The following is a 13,157-nucleotide window of genomic DNA, read 5'->3' as shown; positions in this document are numbered from 1 at the left end:
ATAATATGAGTGTCTTTGAAAAAATTAGTCACAGAAAGATACCGATACTGGCCCAGAAAAAAGCGGCCATGGCAGAGGAAAAACTGCTGCCAAAGGAATCTCTGGTCGCAGGGTTTGAACAAAACACAAAACACTAAAAATTGTTGTTTCAAAAGACCTGAAATTGCATGCTTTCACCGGAAAACAAGCACTGGGAAAATAGCAAGCACTAGAAAAAAAAAAAAAACTTTTCCTTTTGTGCTGAGCAAGCTAGAAACAAACAAATGCTGTTGGAGATTGCTGCAGACCACTGAGTTGCAGGAAAAAAATGCTGGAAAATTATTCCAGGTCAAAACAAAGCACTGGGTTTTTTTTTGGTTTTTTCTTTGGCAGAAAACAACACTGATGTGGCCACCAAACTCTGAAATTTTGCAGAAGATGCCTGCGGAAGAAAAAACAAAAACAAGTCGGGAACCAGAAAACGCACACAATGACAATACAGCTAAGTCAAAACACTGTTGACATGGCCACCAAATTTTCAGAAAACTTAATTTTGAAATTGACCAGCTATAGAGAAAATTCAAATTATTTTTCCTCACATTTTTGACATGATTTATAGAAAATAAAAGAAAATGATTTTCCAAAAAATTTGCTCTGATACCATGAAATTGCAAAATTGGGTAAAAATTGTATTGACAATTAAACAATGAACTCTTAAATAGAATTCAAAAACGCTAATAATAGCATGAACAGAAAAAGTGAAGCTATCTAAATAAAACAATGATGTACATTATCCTAGGAGTAGTAGGATAACAGTTTATATTTTCTAAATTCACTAGCCGCACTAGAAGATGAACTAAATGGTCCTTCTGGTATTGTTAAATCTGTGCATTATATCTCCTTTGAATGAATGCAATGAAGCATGAATGGAGAAGTTTTCATTGAATATTTTTAACTGTTTGATTCACATGCATTTCATCTGTCAATATTTTGTAGTTCCATTTCCAGACTCGACAATGTTACAGCCTATAACCACACCCAAGATTTACCAAGCAAAACAGATATAGTAATTCATTTTAAATATATGATATTCTGAGGGCATTGTTTCATTTGCTATACTTGAATGAATTTTGGCATCATATCTTTAGCAAGAAGCAGTATGTATTCATTGACAATTCCACAACGCCAATTCATAACATTGCCTAAAACCTAGAAATTATAATAGACTCTCCCCCACAAGACATGGGGTCCTAATTATCAGCCTGCTAGGTGAAACTAGAGTATGTGACACCTGATTTGTCTATCACTTCCTAATTTGTTACCTCACTTTCCTAGGAAAAATGAAAAGAAATAGGATGACAGCCATACAGAGATAAATTAGTTGTTGAGTTTGACTGCTATGAACCATATCAGTCAGACATTGAATAATTTAGGGTGGAATAGATGAATAAAATGAGAGCACCCAAAACAAGGGGAGCGTCTGTCTGAAATGTGAAAAAATTTAAAACAGTTAAGTTAAAAAAATTGATTAGATAAAAGTTGTGCTGAGTCTATATAGTGATGCAAGATGTCAAAGACTGAAAAAATAGAAGTACACCTGGAGGAAGCGGGAAATGGTCCAGATGAGCTCCAAGATCAACTCTATGCACTTATTGATACCCCAAAAGCTAGTTGATAGGATAATGGAGATCATCTTTCCTAAGAAAGAGAAAATGATATATCATCTACAGCAACAAATTCACCAGACGTCATGTTGGCGTCAGAATCCAAAGATGTGTATTGGAATTGACAGTGAGATGATAAGTTGGTAGCATTTTTACTCAAACAAGCAAAATTATTACAAAAAGATCGGCTAATAGCCCAACGGAAATTTATATAGTCTAGACAGAACTGAAATTGTAAAGGGCTACACAGAAGTTTAGCATCCAGTAATTATGGACATGCAAATTAGAACCTCAATCTATATCAGTTTCCACAGTTGAGTAAAACAGCATCATCAATATAGAGCAAACAACCAGGAGACTCATGTAATGTAAAGCTAACAAATCTAAATAATATTTTAATGTGCATCCCCATTTCTGTTGATCCAACTGATCACCGGATAATAAGATCTGAGCAGTTGTTAGCAATTGCATTCTTCAGGAACTGAAGGCCTTGCGGATTTCTTAATAAATTGAACTCGAGTTCTGAATGCATTTTCTACCTATGTTACTATGTCCTCTCAAATAGTTCTCCATACCTGAGTAATATAATTCAGGTCCCAGTTCTGATTTAGGAAGACCCGTGGGTTTACCTGGGGTCTGCCCCAGGCACCCCAACAGTGAAAATCATTTTTTTGTGAAGATATATATATATATAGGATGTGATATCATATATAATTATTTCTATAAATTCAGCAACAATTGACATTCGGACTTGCCATCTAGTGCCCGACATACATGTATCAAACAGAAAGAATATATCGTGAACTCAAAAATAATGTAATATAAGACACATGGTGAAAATCATTTTTTTGTGAAGATATATATATATATATAGGATGTGATATCATATATAATTATTTCTATAAATTCAGCAACAATTGACATTCGGACTTGCCATCTAGTGCCCGACATACATGTATCAAACAGAAAGAATATATCGTGAACTCAAAAATAATGTAATATAAGACACATGGTTTTGATGTCAGAAATTTGCCAAGATAAAGTTCAAACGACTTGAAAGAAATTGAATAAGCCTGACATTACCATCTTTTACAGTGTCCATAATAAATATACCTTAATTTTCCCGTCCTGTGAACCTGAAGCCAACATCTCTGAATCGCGACTGAAGTCAACACAAAGAACTGCATCATCATGCATCATAAAGGCATCCTGGAGGCCATATTGTCAAGACCATGAGGGTGAAGAAAATAACTACAGTGCAAACAAAAATTTCTTGATCTTTTAGAATTCTGTTGAAAAAAAGTAATTGGAACTTCAATTAAAGCTTATGCAATGTACTTTGGTAAAAGCACATTACAATATTACAAACTTGTCTCAGGCTATACATTCTCAGGAATCGACTTTTTGAAGATATCATCATCTAAATTCTAAGAACATAGAATTATCAGTACACAACAAATTTTTTAGAAGACCCCCGTCCAATCAACAATGATATACACCACAGTTTCGATATAAAAAAGCACTTCACCTGTACCCTTCACAAAACATTCAAACTAATTGTATAACTCTTACATCAGCTTGGTATTGAAGATCCTTCTTAAGTTTCCCACTGATATAGTCCCAGACCTGATACACTGTAGCTTGTTAATTGATCGTTCCTCTCTCCAGATTCCATCATAAATGAAGTACAAATAGGATGTTTGTTTGAAACTACCTCTATGAATCCATCAACTGAGCATGAAACAAGGTTCTGTCCATCAGGGGAAAAGCGAGCACATTCTGGGTGGCTTTGCTTACCAAACTGCAGAAATAGAAAGTTAATAAGTTTAATATAAACACAAGAAAAAGCTATATTTATCCATTACTACAAATCAGCATGCATGCACAAAATGTAATGTGAATTTCCAACAAATACAACTCCGTCAGCATCAAGAACGGTAAAAAGTGTACAAGCTGGTGTAAATTAACTCGGGATCCATAGCTCAAATTAATAAGTGATGTTCACCAATCCTCCAGGGTCATAAGATAAAAATTAAGTTATGTTGATATTATCATGCTCTCAGACAGACAATTCGGTTGGTTTGGTACAAAATATCATGCATTTTTTCTCAAGTCTATGTAATCTCCCCTTTTTAGCTCAGCATTGTTGGTGGTTTATATCAGCCTATCAGTGGCCCTTGTAGGCTAAGTCAGATGGTTAGGGGCTCTCAGTTGGCAGAACCGGACATCAATTCCCATTTCAAAGTGTTGAAGACATGATGTAGCTGCAAGAGAGACCTTCTCTCTGTTTTCTGCTCCAAACAATTTTGGTGTGCTATGCTTCAAGCAATTTTGTTGTGTTATGCTTCAAGCAATTTTTGGTGTGCTACACCTCTAGCAAGTTTGATATGCTGGAGTCGAACCTCCTTCAACCGTTGTGTTCTCTGTTGGAGCCCACGTTGGAGTATTAGTTACTCACAGCACATATGATTGTGATATTTATCTTATTCCACCATGTCCTGTCGGGTGTAACTTATTTTGTCAGATTCCACTCATTTTCTCGGCAGCAATGATTGTCAGGTGCAACTCATAGTAAATCGCACGCTCTTGAAATCAGCGATGGTTATGCTTCCTTGTGACAGTCTTGCTTATTCTATTTGTTTTCATGTGTTCAAAGCTTCCGTTGTAACTTTTACTCTTCCCAGGAAGCTGCTCGTCAATGAATCTTATTTGTATTCATCTTCATCGGTGTTGTGAAGTGCATGGAGTTTGTTTTCTTTCTAAGCGTAACCTTCAGGAGGTAGTTCATGTTTTTCTCAGGTGTTTTCTGCTATATCAGTATTCATCCATTTGTATGTATTGGTTCTTCTTTGGTGCTCGTGCTCTCAGTTGTTCAAGTGATTTTAGTGGTGACCGTGTTCAGTCTTTCCTATCTTTGCATATGCATATTTCTCAGATTTCTGAAGTTTGTTTCAATATCTTTTAATTAAGGTATCTAGCAGTGTCTTGCACATATAGTCTGTTGTTCGGATTGCTACTACCATTTGTAAAGTTTTACTGGTTTCAATCAGTGTGTAGTCTTGTTGTTAAAGACTTTATCAGCATACTACTTCATGTAATCTCATCAGAGATTTTATAGCATATTTTTGCGACCTTGTAATCTTCGTAAGTGTTCAAAGCTGATTCAAACTTGTGAAAGACCTTGAAGAATATTCTTAAAAATAAAGGCATTACTTTTCAAGGGCTGGGTTGTTTCCCTTGAAGAGGAGTGTTTTTCCCAGGATAAAAAAATTTATCTGTTTTTGGTTTTAAATTTGTTTTATCTGGTTCAAATTTAACATTGTATTAGAGTCAGGTTGCTGAAGATCTAATTTGAACCAGATTGCTGAATTCATTATCTTTATTTCTCTTGTATTTAAAGGATGGTGAATGGACTTAAAGTTGAGGAGAGATTGCAAAGTTCCTCAAACTTTGCATCTTGGAAACCCAGAATCCTAGTTGAAATGATTTGCTGGATTCTGTTCCCTCTGATGTTTGTGAACCTCCTGATGAACCTGATAAATCTCGGTGGAGGAAAAATAAAGTTTTGGCCAGAAAAATCATGATAGATTCTGTAAAAGACAATTTGATTCCAGTCATCTTCAAATTAGATTCAGCTAAGGAGATGTTTGGTACATTGAAGGAATGATATGATATCAATAGTACCACAGGGCTCTTGCCCTGAAAAGTCAGTTGCTGCATGTGAAGATGTCTAAAGGAGAATCAATAGTTTCTTACCATGAAAATTTCAAATCTAGAAGATCAACTTGCTGCCATAGGTGAATCTTTTGGTGACAAAGATCTGGTAATGATTGCTATGAATGGACTTCCTCAGTCATGGGAATCATTCATTCAAGGTATCAGTGGTAGAGGTGAACTTCCTAAGTTTGATCATTTAAGAGGAAATTGTGTTCAAGAAGACTGCAAGCAGAAAGCAAGAGGTATTAATCGGAAGTCCTTCTCTGAAGATGACCATGTACTTTCTGTTCATACATCTAAAGGAAACAAGAAGAAAGAAAATTTTAAAAGATTCAGAAGGAAAGATCTTGATTCCTCTTCCAACATCAAGAAAAAGAAAAGAAATCTTTCTCACATTCAGTGCTTCAGATGTGATAAATTTGGCCACTATGCTAGAGATTGTCATGTGAAACCAAAACTATCTCATGGAGCTGCTATTGCAGATGTGGAGAATTCTTCTCCGAAAAAGGAATCTTGCAAAAATTCTTAAGGTTTTCTTTTTGTTTCTGCTATTTCCAGCAATATTCCCTCTAACGGTAATACTTGGCTGATTGACAGTGGAGCCTCTCATCATATTACTGGTTTCAAAGATAGCTAATCAGATTTGAAGGTAAAAGATTCTCATCTAAATGTAATTATTGGTGATGATGCTAGTTATTATGTTAAAGGTGATGGCTCTGCTTCTTTTCAATTGAATTCTGGTGTTCCTCTTCATCTGAGTAATGTTCTCTATATTCCGGGTATTAAGACATATCTGATTTCCATTTCTGCATTAGAAGATAAGGGTTTCAATATAGCATTTGCTTATGGCAAAGTTTTGGTTTGGAAAACGAATTCTGATTTTAATTCAGCTTGAAAGATTGCTATTCGTCATGATAGTCTTTATCACTTCTCTGCTCACCCTGTTCAAACTCTTTCTCTGAATTCATTTGATCCCTGTGAATTATGGTACAAGAGATTCAGTAACTTAAATTTCAGAACTCTATCATCTATGAAGAATGCAGTTATTGGTCTTCCTCATCTTAAGAAAAATCACGAAGAAGTTTGCAAAGGTTGTGCTTTGGTTAAGTACATCAAGAGCCCTTTTCATAGTAGTGAATCTAGATCTAAAGGAAGTTTAGAAATCATTCCTTCAGATTTATGTGTTCCTATGTTTGTTGCTTCTCTTAGTGGATTCTGGTATCACATTTCATTTATTGATGGATTTTTCGTAAGTGTTGCATCTATTTTATTAAGACTAAAGAATCAGATGAAGTGTTGTCTCTATTCAAAGATTTCAAAGCATTGGTTGAAAACTTGTCTAACAAAAGTATTGAGATCTTGAAATATTGTTAGCTGTAAGTGGGGGCCCCTAGAGGTAGTTGCCTCAGACTGTTAAGGTTGAAGCCTGCACATTGTTGAGAAGGTTGACGCTTTGAATGTACTGGGCTGTAGCCCATTTTGAAGTGATTAGTGGTACCATGCTTTATACCCATAAGGGTTTCCACAAGATAACTATGTATGTTCTTGTCTTCTCTATTTGCTGTCTATTTGCTTTCTGAATTAAAAGTTAAAATATTGATTCACCCCCTCCCCCTCTCAGTATTTGTGTGTTTTTCAACCTGAATGTATATACTGATACAACCAGAGAAAATTTATTCATTTTCCTGGCTCTCAAATTTGATATCTTGCATTCTTTGATGTCCTCGAAATGCATGCAACTTTTGATGTTAAACTAGCAACAGGACACAAACTTTGTCTGGTGTCTTGTGATTAGGACAGAAAGTTCAAATTTGATATTTTACAGGCTATGGTCTTCACCAGCCATGCAACTTAATATTTCAAAATGGTATTATAAGCTGCACATGAACATTGCCCACCTTCTTGTTGTTGTTGGAATGTGTAATTTCCCCTCAAATGAAATGTAAAAGCATAATAGAGGATTCTAAAAATTCCTGGATTGACAAATAGGGTTAGATAAAATTCTAGAAGTCATTTGTGTATATAGTTCTAGAAAAGTTTATTTGTTCTATGTCGGTTAATTTAGATGTTTCCAGAAATAATCTAAGACCTCTATAAATAGAAGCATCTTGTAATGTTATTGATATGGACAAAATGTTTAATGAAATATATAAGTGCCCCGGCACATTGAGTATTTTTCCATTTTAGTTTATTTTGTCCATCAACCTTTCACAAGCTGTATTAGAGGTGTCCTGGGTTTCTACAAGTGGTATTAGAACAAGGTTAAGAAAATCTTATCACCATTTGTGACAGACGAATCAAAGCCAGATTAATTGGGAGAATCTTGTCACCTATTTTCACAGGAGCAACTAATCAAGGGATAGCTGAAGAAGAAGGAATTTGTTTGTCACTATTTGTTACAGATGAAGCTATCAAGGGGTAGCTGAAAGAAGACATGAATTTGATCAAGGTTATTAGTGAACCCTGTCACCAACATTTGTGACAGATGAGGCAAAATTATCGGTGGACCTTGTGAAAAGAGGAAATTGTTGGCAGCCAATTGCTGACAAAATGTTTGTCGAAATTAAAGGCCGCAGCCTTGGAAGACACTATTCATGAAGGCATTAACAGATATGAAGATTATTGGATAAAAGTTTTTTGGCATTAGGCAGAAGAAAGGATTTGGATTTGTATGCAACAACATTGAGGTTGAAATTAGGGGGGAGTGTTGGAATGTGTAATTTCCCCTCAAATGACATGTAAAAACATAATAGAGGATTCAAGAAATTCCTGGATTGACGAATAGGGTTAGGTAAAGTTCTAGAAGTCATTCATGTGTAGATAGTTCTAGAAAAGTTTATTTGTTCTATGTCGGTTTATTTAGATGTTTCCAAAAATAATCTAAGACCTCTATAAATAGAGGCATCTTGTAATGTTATTGATATGGACAAAATGTTGGACAAAATGTTGGACAAAATATATGAGTGCCCCAACACATTGAGTATTTTTCCATTTTAGTTTATTTTGTCCATCCACCTTTCACAAGGTGTATCAGAGTTGTCCTGGGTTTCTACAGTTGTTAGGTCAAAGCCTTATTAAATTTTGTGAGCTACAAAACTTGAGCATCGAAAAGTTCCACGAGCATACTCACTATACGCATTACTACATATGCATCACATACAACAAAATTAACCCTATAGTGACCCTGAAGAACGGCTAGGAATCAACTGTTTTGGTAGGTTCCGTAACAGAGAAATTACCTTTATAGTGTGTCCCAGTGTTGTTGGATATATTTCTTCCTCGTCTGCCTTCACTGCAGCTGTTCCCCTGAAAAGGTCAAATTGTGTACCTGGGGGAAGCAATCCTGGGAACAAGCAGCATGCAAAGCTTCAGAAAATGCAAATACCATGAATTACCAAATTCGCATACTAGAACAACATTCATTTAAAATTAGAAAAAACAAAATATAGATAAATGTATTAACCTTGGTGTTGCTGCCACTTCAAAGATTGACCAATTAAAGCCATAAGTCTGGAAGGTGGAACAACAGTTACTTCTGTTGCCAAAGCTGGGATACCAAAAAAAATCAAACTTGGTTAATCTCCAAGACCATTTGAATGGATCCAAGTATCATTATTCTGACTACAAAAGAATATCTATGTTACCAGGTTGTTCCGAAATAGTTAAGAGTGAGTGAATGGGGGAAAAAGTTGAGAGCGAATTGCTACAAGTCCAGAGGTGTGAGAAGAAGCAAGACAAAAAGGAAGAGACTGAATCTGCACCAAGTTGGAAGGGCTTTTTAAGTAAAAGATAGGATTCCATGATCATTTTATGAAACAAAATTATTTCATATTTTTGTTATATTCATAAGTTCAAAGACATGGGTGCAAGTGCATATTTATTGTTCAATGTTTGTTTTCTATATTGTCATCAATATTCAACATTGAATTTTGCAAATTAAAAAAACATCAAACTCAGACATTGCTATCATATTGTTTTATTTTTTATTTAGGTTTATTGTTTTACAAATTGAAATTTATAGTTTAAATTTCATATGTTCAAAGATATTATTTTTATTTTGTCAAACTAGGATAAAACTTTTGTGTATCCTCTGCTTATGTGCTTTGTATGACCTTAAATTAGAAAAAAACGAAATTAAAATCCTCAATTGAGAAAAATTAAGAGCAAAAAAAAAAACATTCACTGTGTAACCTCTGCTTTTGTGCTTCAAGCAATCTAGTAAGAAAAACAAAAAGAAAGTATTTTCTGTCTTAATCCTTTGCACTGTGCTACATGACAGTCTGAAATTTAATTATATAATTACAAACTCATAAATTTTATAGATTTATTGCAGTATTGCAATGTCATATTGAATTCTCATGGCATGAGTGAGGATGAGGAAGGCAGTAAGATCTTGAATGCAACTATGCACCCAAGGTTGAGGCTGAGATAGGTGACCATGATGGTGAAACCCAAACCATTGGTTACATGGCAAGTGTAGCTGCGTGTATGAATTGCCCCTCCACATTACCAGCAGATTTTGCTGACAGTCCCTTTGATCCTAAGTATCCTTTGAAACAATTTGCAACAAATTACACAGAAAGCTTGGGACATATGGGGGCACAAGGTTGTGGAAGTGCGACTTTTGTGGCATTGAATTTCAGGGCAGCGTTACTAGATAATGCTGATCTCCTTCATGTCCATAGAAGAGATGTGGAAGGATGTGAGATTTGTGGAGACCTGTTGTAAGGTGAAAACCATCACCCCACTGCAAATGAGGACCCCTCTTTTTGTTCGCAGTGTTAGGTCAGTTAGGTTTTGGCATAAATTTGGCAATTTAGAGCTTTAACAGACTGAGGGGTAATACAAAAAAGAAAATGTCCAAGTTGTGATTTTAAAGTGTGAACGATACAATTGAACTCTGTCAGGATCATGCCGTAATGGGCTGAACATAAAATCCTACGTGTATTTGAATTCTGGCTGGTCAATTAGTCCAAAATTCAACATAAAGGCATATTCCATGCATAAGGGCCTTAAAATCCTTATAAAATTTGATTTTTTCACACTTAAAATGGCCAAACTCCTAAAGAAAATCCATTTTTCTTTACAAAATTACACAAAAATCCAGACTATACATGAATTTCCCTTCATATCTTGATCAAAATCCGGACTATACATGAATTCGCCTTCATATTTTGGTCAAAATTTAGACTATACATGAACTCCCCTTTATATTTTGATCAAAATCTGGACTCAGCATCAATTTCCCCTTCATTTTTAATCAAAATCTGGACTCAGGATGAATTTCTCCTTCATTTTTTGATCAAAATCCAGACTCCGCATGAATTTACCCTTCATTTTTTAATCAAAATCTGCACTCAACATGAATTTCCCCTTCATACCATCCAAACCTACCATGAATTTCCATCACTTTGAATCATAGTTCCAAATAACAGCAAAATATCACCTAAATTACAGTATTTTAGATGTCTCAACATCGGCCGAATATTTCAAGCAAAAATCAGCACCGAGATTTCACAAAAAAATGTGTTTATTTTAACTGATTTATCACACTAAAAACAAAAAAATGCAAGAAAAAACACATTGACAAGTCAATTAGTTTATGGTCAATATTTTTTAATATGTAAGTTTTCATTGAACGTGTAACTTCTTTATTTATGGGCTCCCCATCGGCGACAACTCCCTGCAACGGCATTTTGCACCTTGTCTCAACCTTCAGCAAACGGCAAAGTATTTGTCTGCATTCAAGTATTTGGTTTGTCTGTATTTGACAACAGACTCCATAGTATGTGGCTGCAAGTGACACTTCCAGGTATGTGTAAATTTTAATAGTATCAACTGAATTTACATTAAAATATACCAAATTCTAAATACATTAAATACCAAATTATAAATATAATCGACTGCGTAAATTTTTAAATACAAAATACAATAAATTATTAATTATTAATGTACTTAATGTATTATAAATACAATACAGTAAATTAAATACACTTCCAAGTATTATTTAATAGTATTTATAAATTATAATATAATTAAAATTTTGAATACTTAATTATAAATCTTTTATAAAATACACTTAATACTCCAAAATTCAAAAAAAAAGCATATTCCATGCATAAGGGCCTTAAAATCCTTATTAAAAATGATTTTTTCACACTTAAAATGGCCAAAATCCTGAAGAAAATCCATTTGTCTTTACAAAATTACACAAAATCCGGACTATACATGAATTTCCCTTCATATCTTGATCAAAATCCGGACTATGCATAAATTTGCCTTCATATTTTTGTCAAAATCCACACTATACATGAATTTCCCTTCATATTTTGATCAAAATCTGGACTCAACATGAATTTCCCCTTCATTTTTAATCAAAATCTGAACTCAGCATGAATTTCTCCATCATATTTTTTATCAAAATCCAGACTCAACATGTATTTCCCCTTCATTTTTTAATCAAAATATGCACTCAACATGAATTTCCCCTTCATATTTTGGTATTTTAGAAAATCTTCCAAGTGTTGGAGGTCAAAATCCAAGCAAACCATGAATTTCCATCACTTTGAATCATAGTTCCAAATAACAGCAAAATATTGCCTATATCACAGTATTTTGCGCATTCCAACATCAACCGATTATTTCAGGCAAAAAATCAGCACAGAGATTTCACAAAAAAAATGCCGTGATTTTAACTGATTTTGTCACGCTAAAAACAAAAAGACACAAGAAAAAACACGTTTACAAGTCATTTAGGTTACGGGCAATATTTTTTAATATGTAAGTTTTCATTCAACGGTTTTGTAACTTCTTTATTTACGAGCTCCCCATCGGCGACAACTCCCTACAACGACATTTGGCACCTTGTCTAAGCCTTCAGCAAACGGCAGAGTATTTGTCTACATTCAAGGATTTGGTTTCTCTGTATTTGACGACAGACTCCATAGTATATGGTTGCAAGTGACACTTCCAAGTATGTGTAAACTTTAATAGTGTCGACTCAATTTACATTAAAATATACCAAATTCTAAATACATTAAATACCAAATTATAAATATAACCGACTATGTAAAATTTTAAATACAGAATACAATAAATTATAAATTATAAATGTATTTAATGTATTATAAATACAATACAGTCAATTAAATACACTTCTAGGTATTATTTAATAGTATTTATAAATTATAAATAAATTATTAAATTATAATATATTTATAATTTTGAATACTTAATTATAAATATTTTATAAAATACACTTAATACTATCATATATAAATTATAATAGTTAAATCAAATAGCATTACTATAAATTTAAGAAATTGTATATTTTATGTGTGCGTTTTTTAGAGTATTTTAAGAAATTGTATATTTTCAAATGTTCGATAAAAGTGTCAATTTATTGCCGATTGTTTTGCCAAGTTTTTGTTGATCCCGAGATTTTCAAAATGTTTGAGCTAGTCGAGATATTGTCGAAACCGAATTTTTGAACTATGCTTTGAATAATGGTTACTTGAAAATTTTAGAAGTGTCTGAAAAATCCAAACAGGGGGTGATTCTCCCCCAAGTGCAAGCTTGAAAATTTTGCCTCGAAATTGTCCAGACTAGGGTCATTTGTCCTTGGAGGAAGTTTGGAACTTGAGAATTTCTCTGAGTCTGGAAATTGTCCAAACAGGAGTCATTTTTCCCCCAAGACCAAGAGCAGAACATGGAAATTTTTCGAAGTATGGAAATTGTCCACAATAGTCATTTTTCCCTAGGTGGGAAGAATGGATTCTAAAAAAATATGTGTCAAAG

The 13,157-nt window shown here is 34.1% G+C and overlaps 1 protein-coding gene across 2 annotated transcripts in view; it reads right to left on the bottom strand.

Annotated features, from left to right (window-relative positions):
* SMU1 (transducin family protein / WD-40 repeat family protein) overlaps positions 1-13,157 on the bottom strand; it is a 149,589-nt gene that overhangs the window by 98,138 nt on the left and 38,294 nt on the right. Inside the window, exons 5-10 of one of the 2 annotated variants that reach the window (XM_089801845.1) lie at positions 9,005-9,115; positions 8,824-8,907; positions 8,600-8,703; positions 3,358-3,444; positions 3,216-3,269; positions 2,757-2,852 (exon numbers count right to left, since the gene is read on the bottom strand). In XM_089801845.1, the coding sequence (XP_089657971.1) occupies positions 2,757-2,852; positions 3,216-3,269; positions 3,358-3,444; positions 8,600-8,703; positions 8,824-8,907; positions 9,005-9,115 (536 nt within the window). The remainder of the gene's footprint in view (positions 1-2,756; positions 2,853-3,215; positions 3,270-3,357; positions 3,445-8,599; positions 8,704-8,823; positions 8,908-9,004; positions 9,116-13,157) is intronic. The other variant, XM_089801846.1, reaches the window with a different exon arrangement.

The sequence above is a fragment of the Cupressus sempervirens genome, chromosome 9, assembly GCF_028749045.1.
Source record: "Cupressus sempervirens isolate cs-2001-9-10 chromosome 9, ASM2874904v1, whole genome shotgun sequence".
Classification (NCBI taxonomy): Eukaryota; Viridiplantae; Streptophyta; class Pinopsida; order Cupressales; family Cupressaceae; genus Cupressus; species Cupressus sempervirens.
Note: the sequence above shows the minus strand (reverse complement) of the source record. Positions and strands in the feature narration are given on the sequence as shown.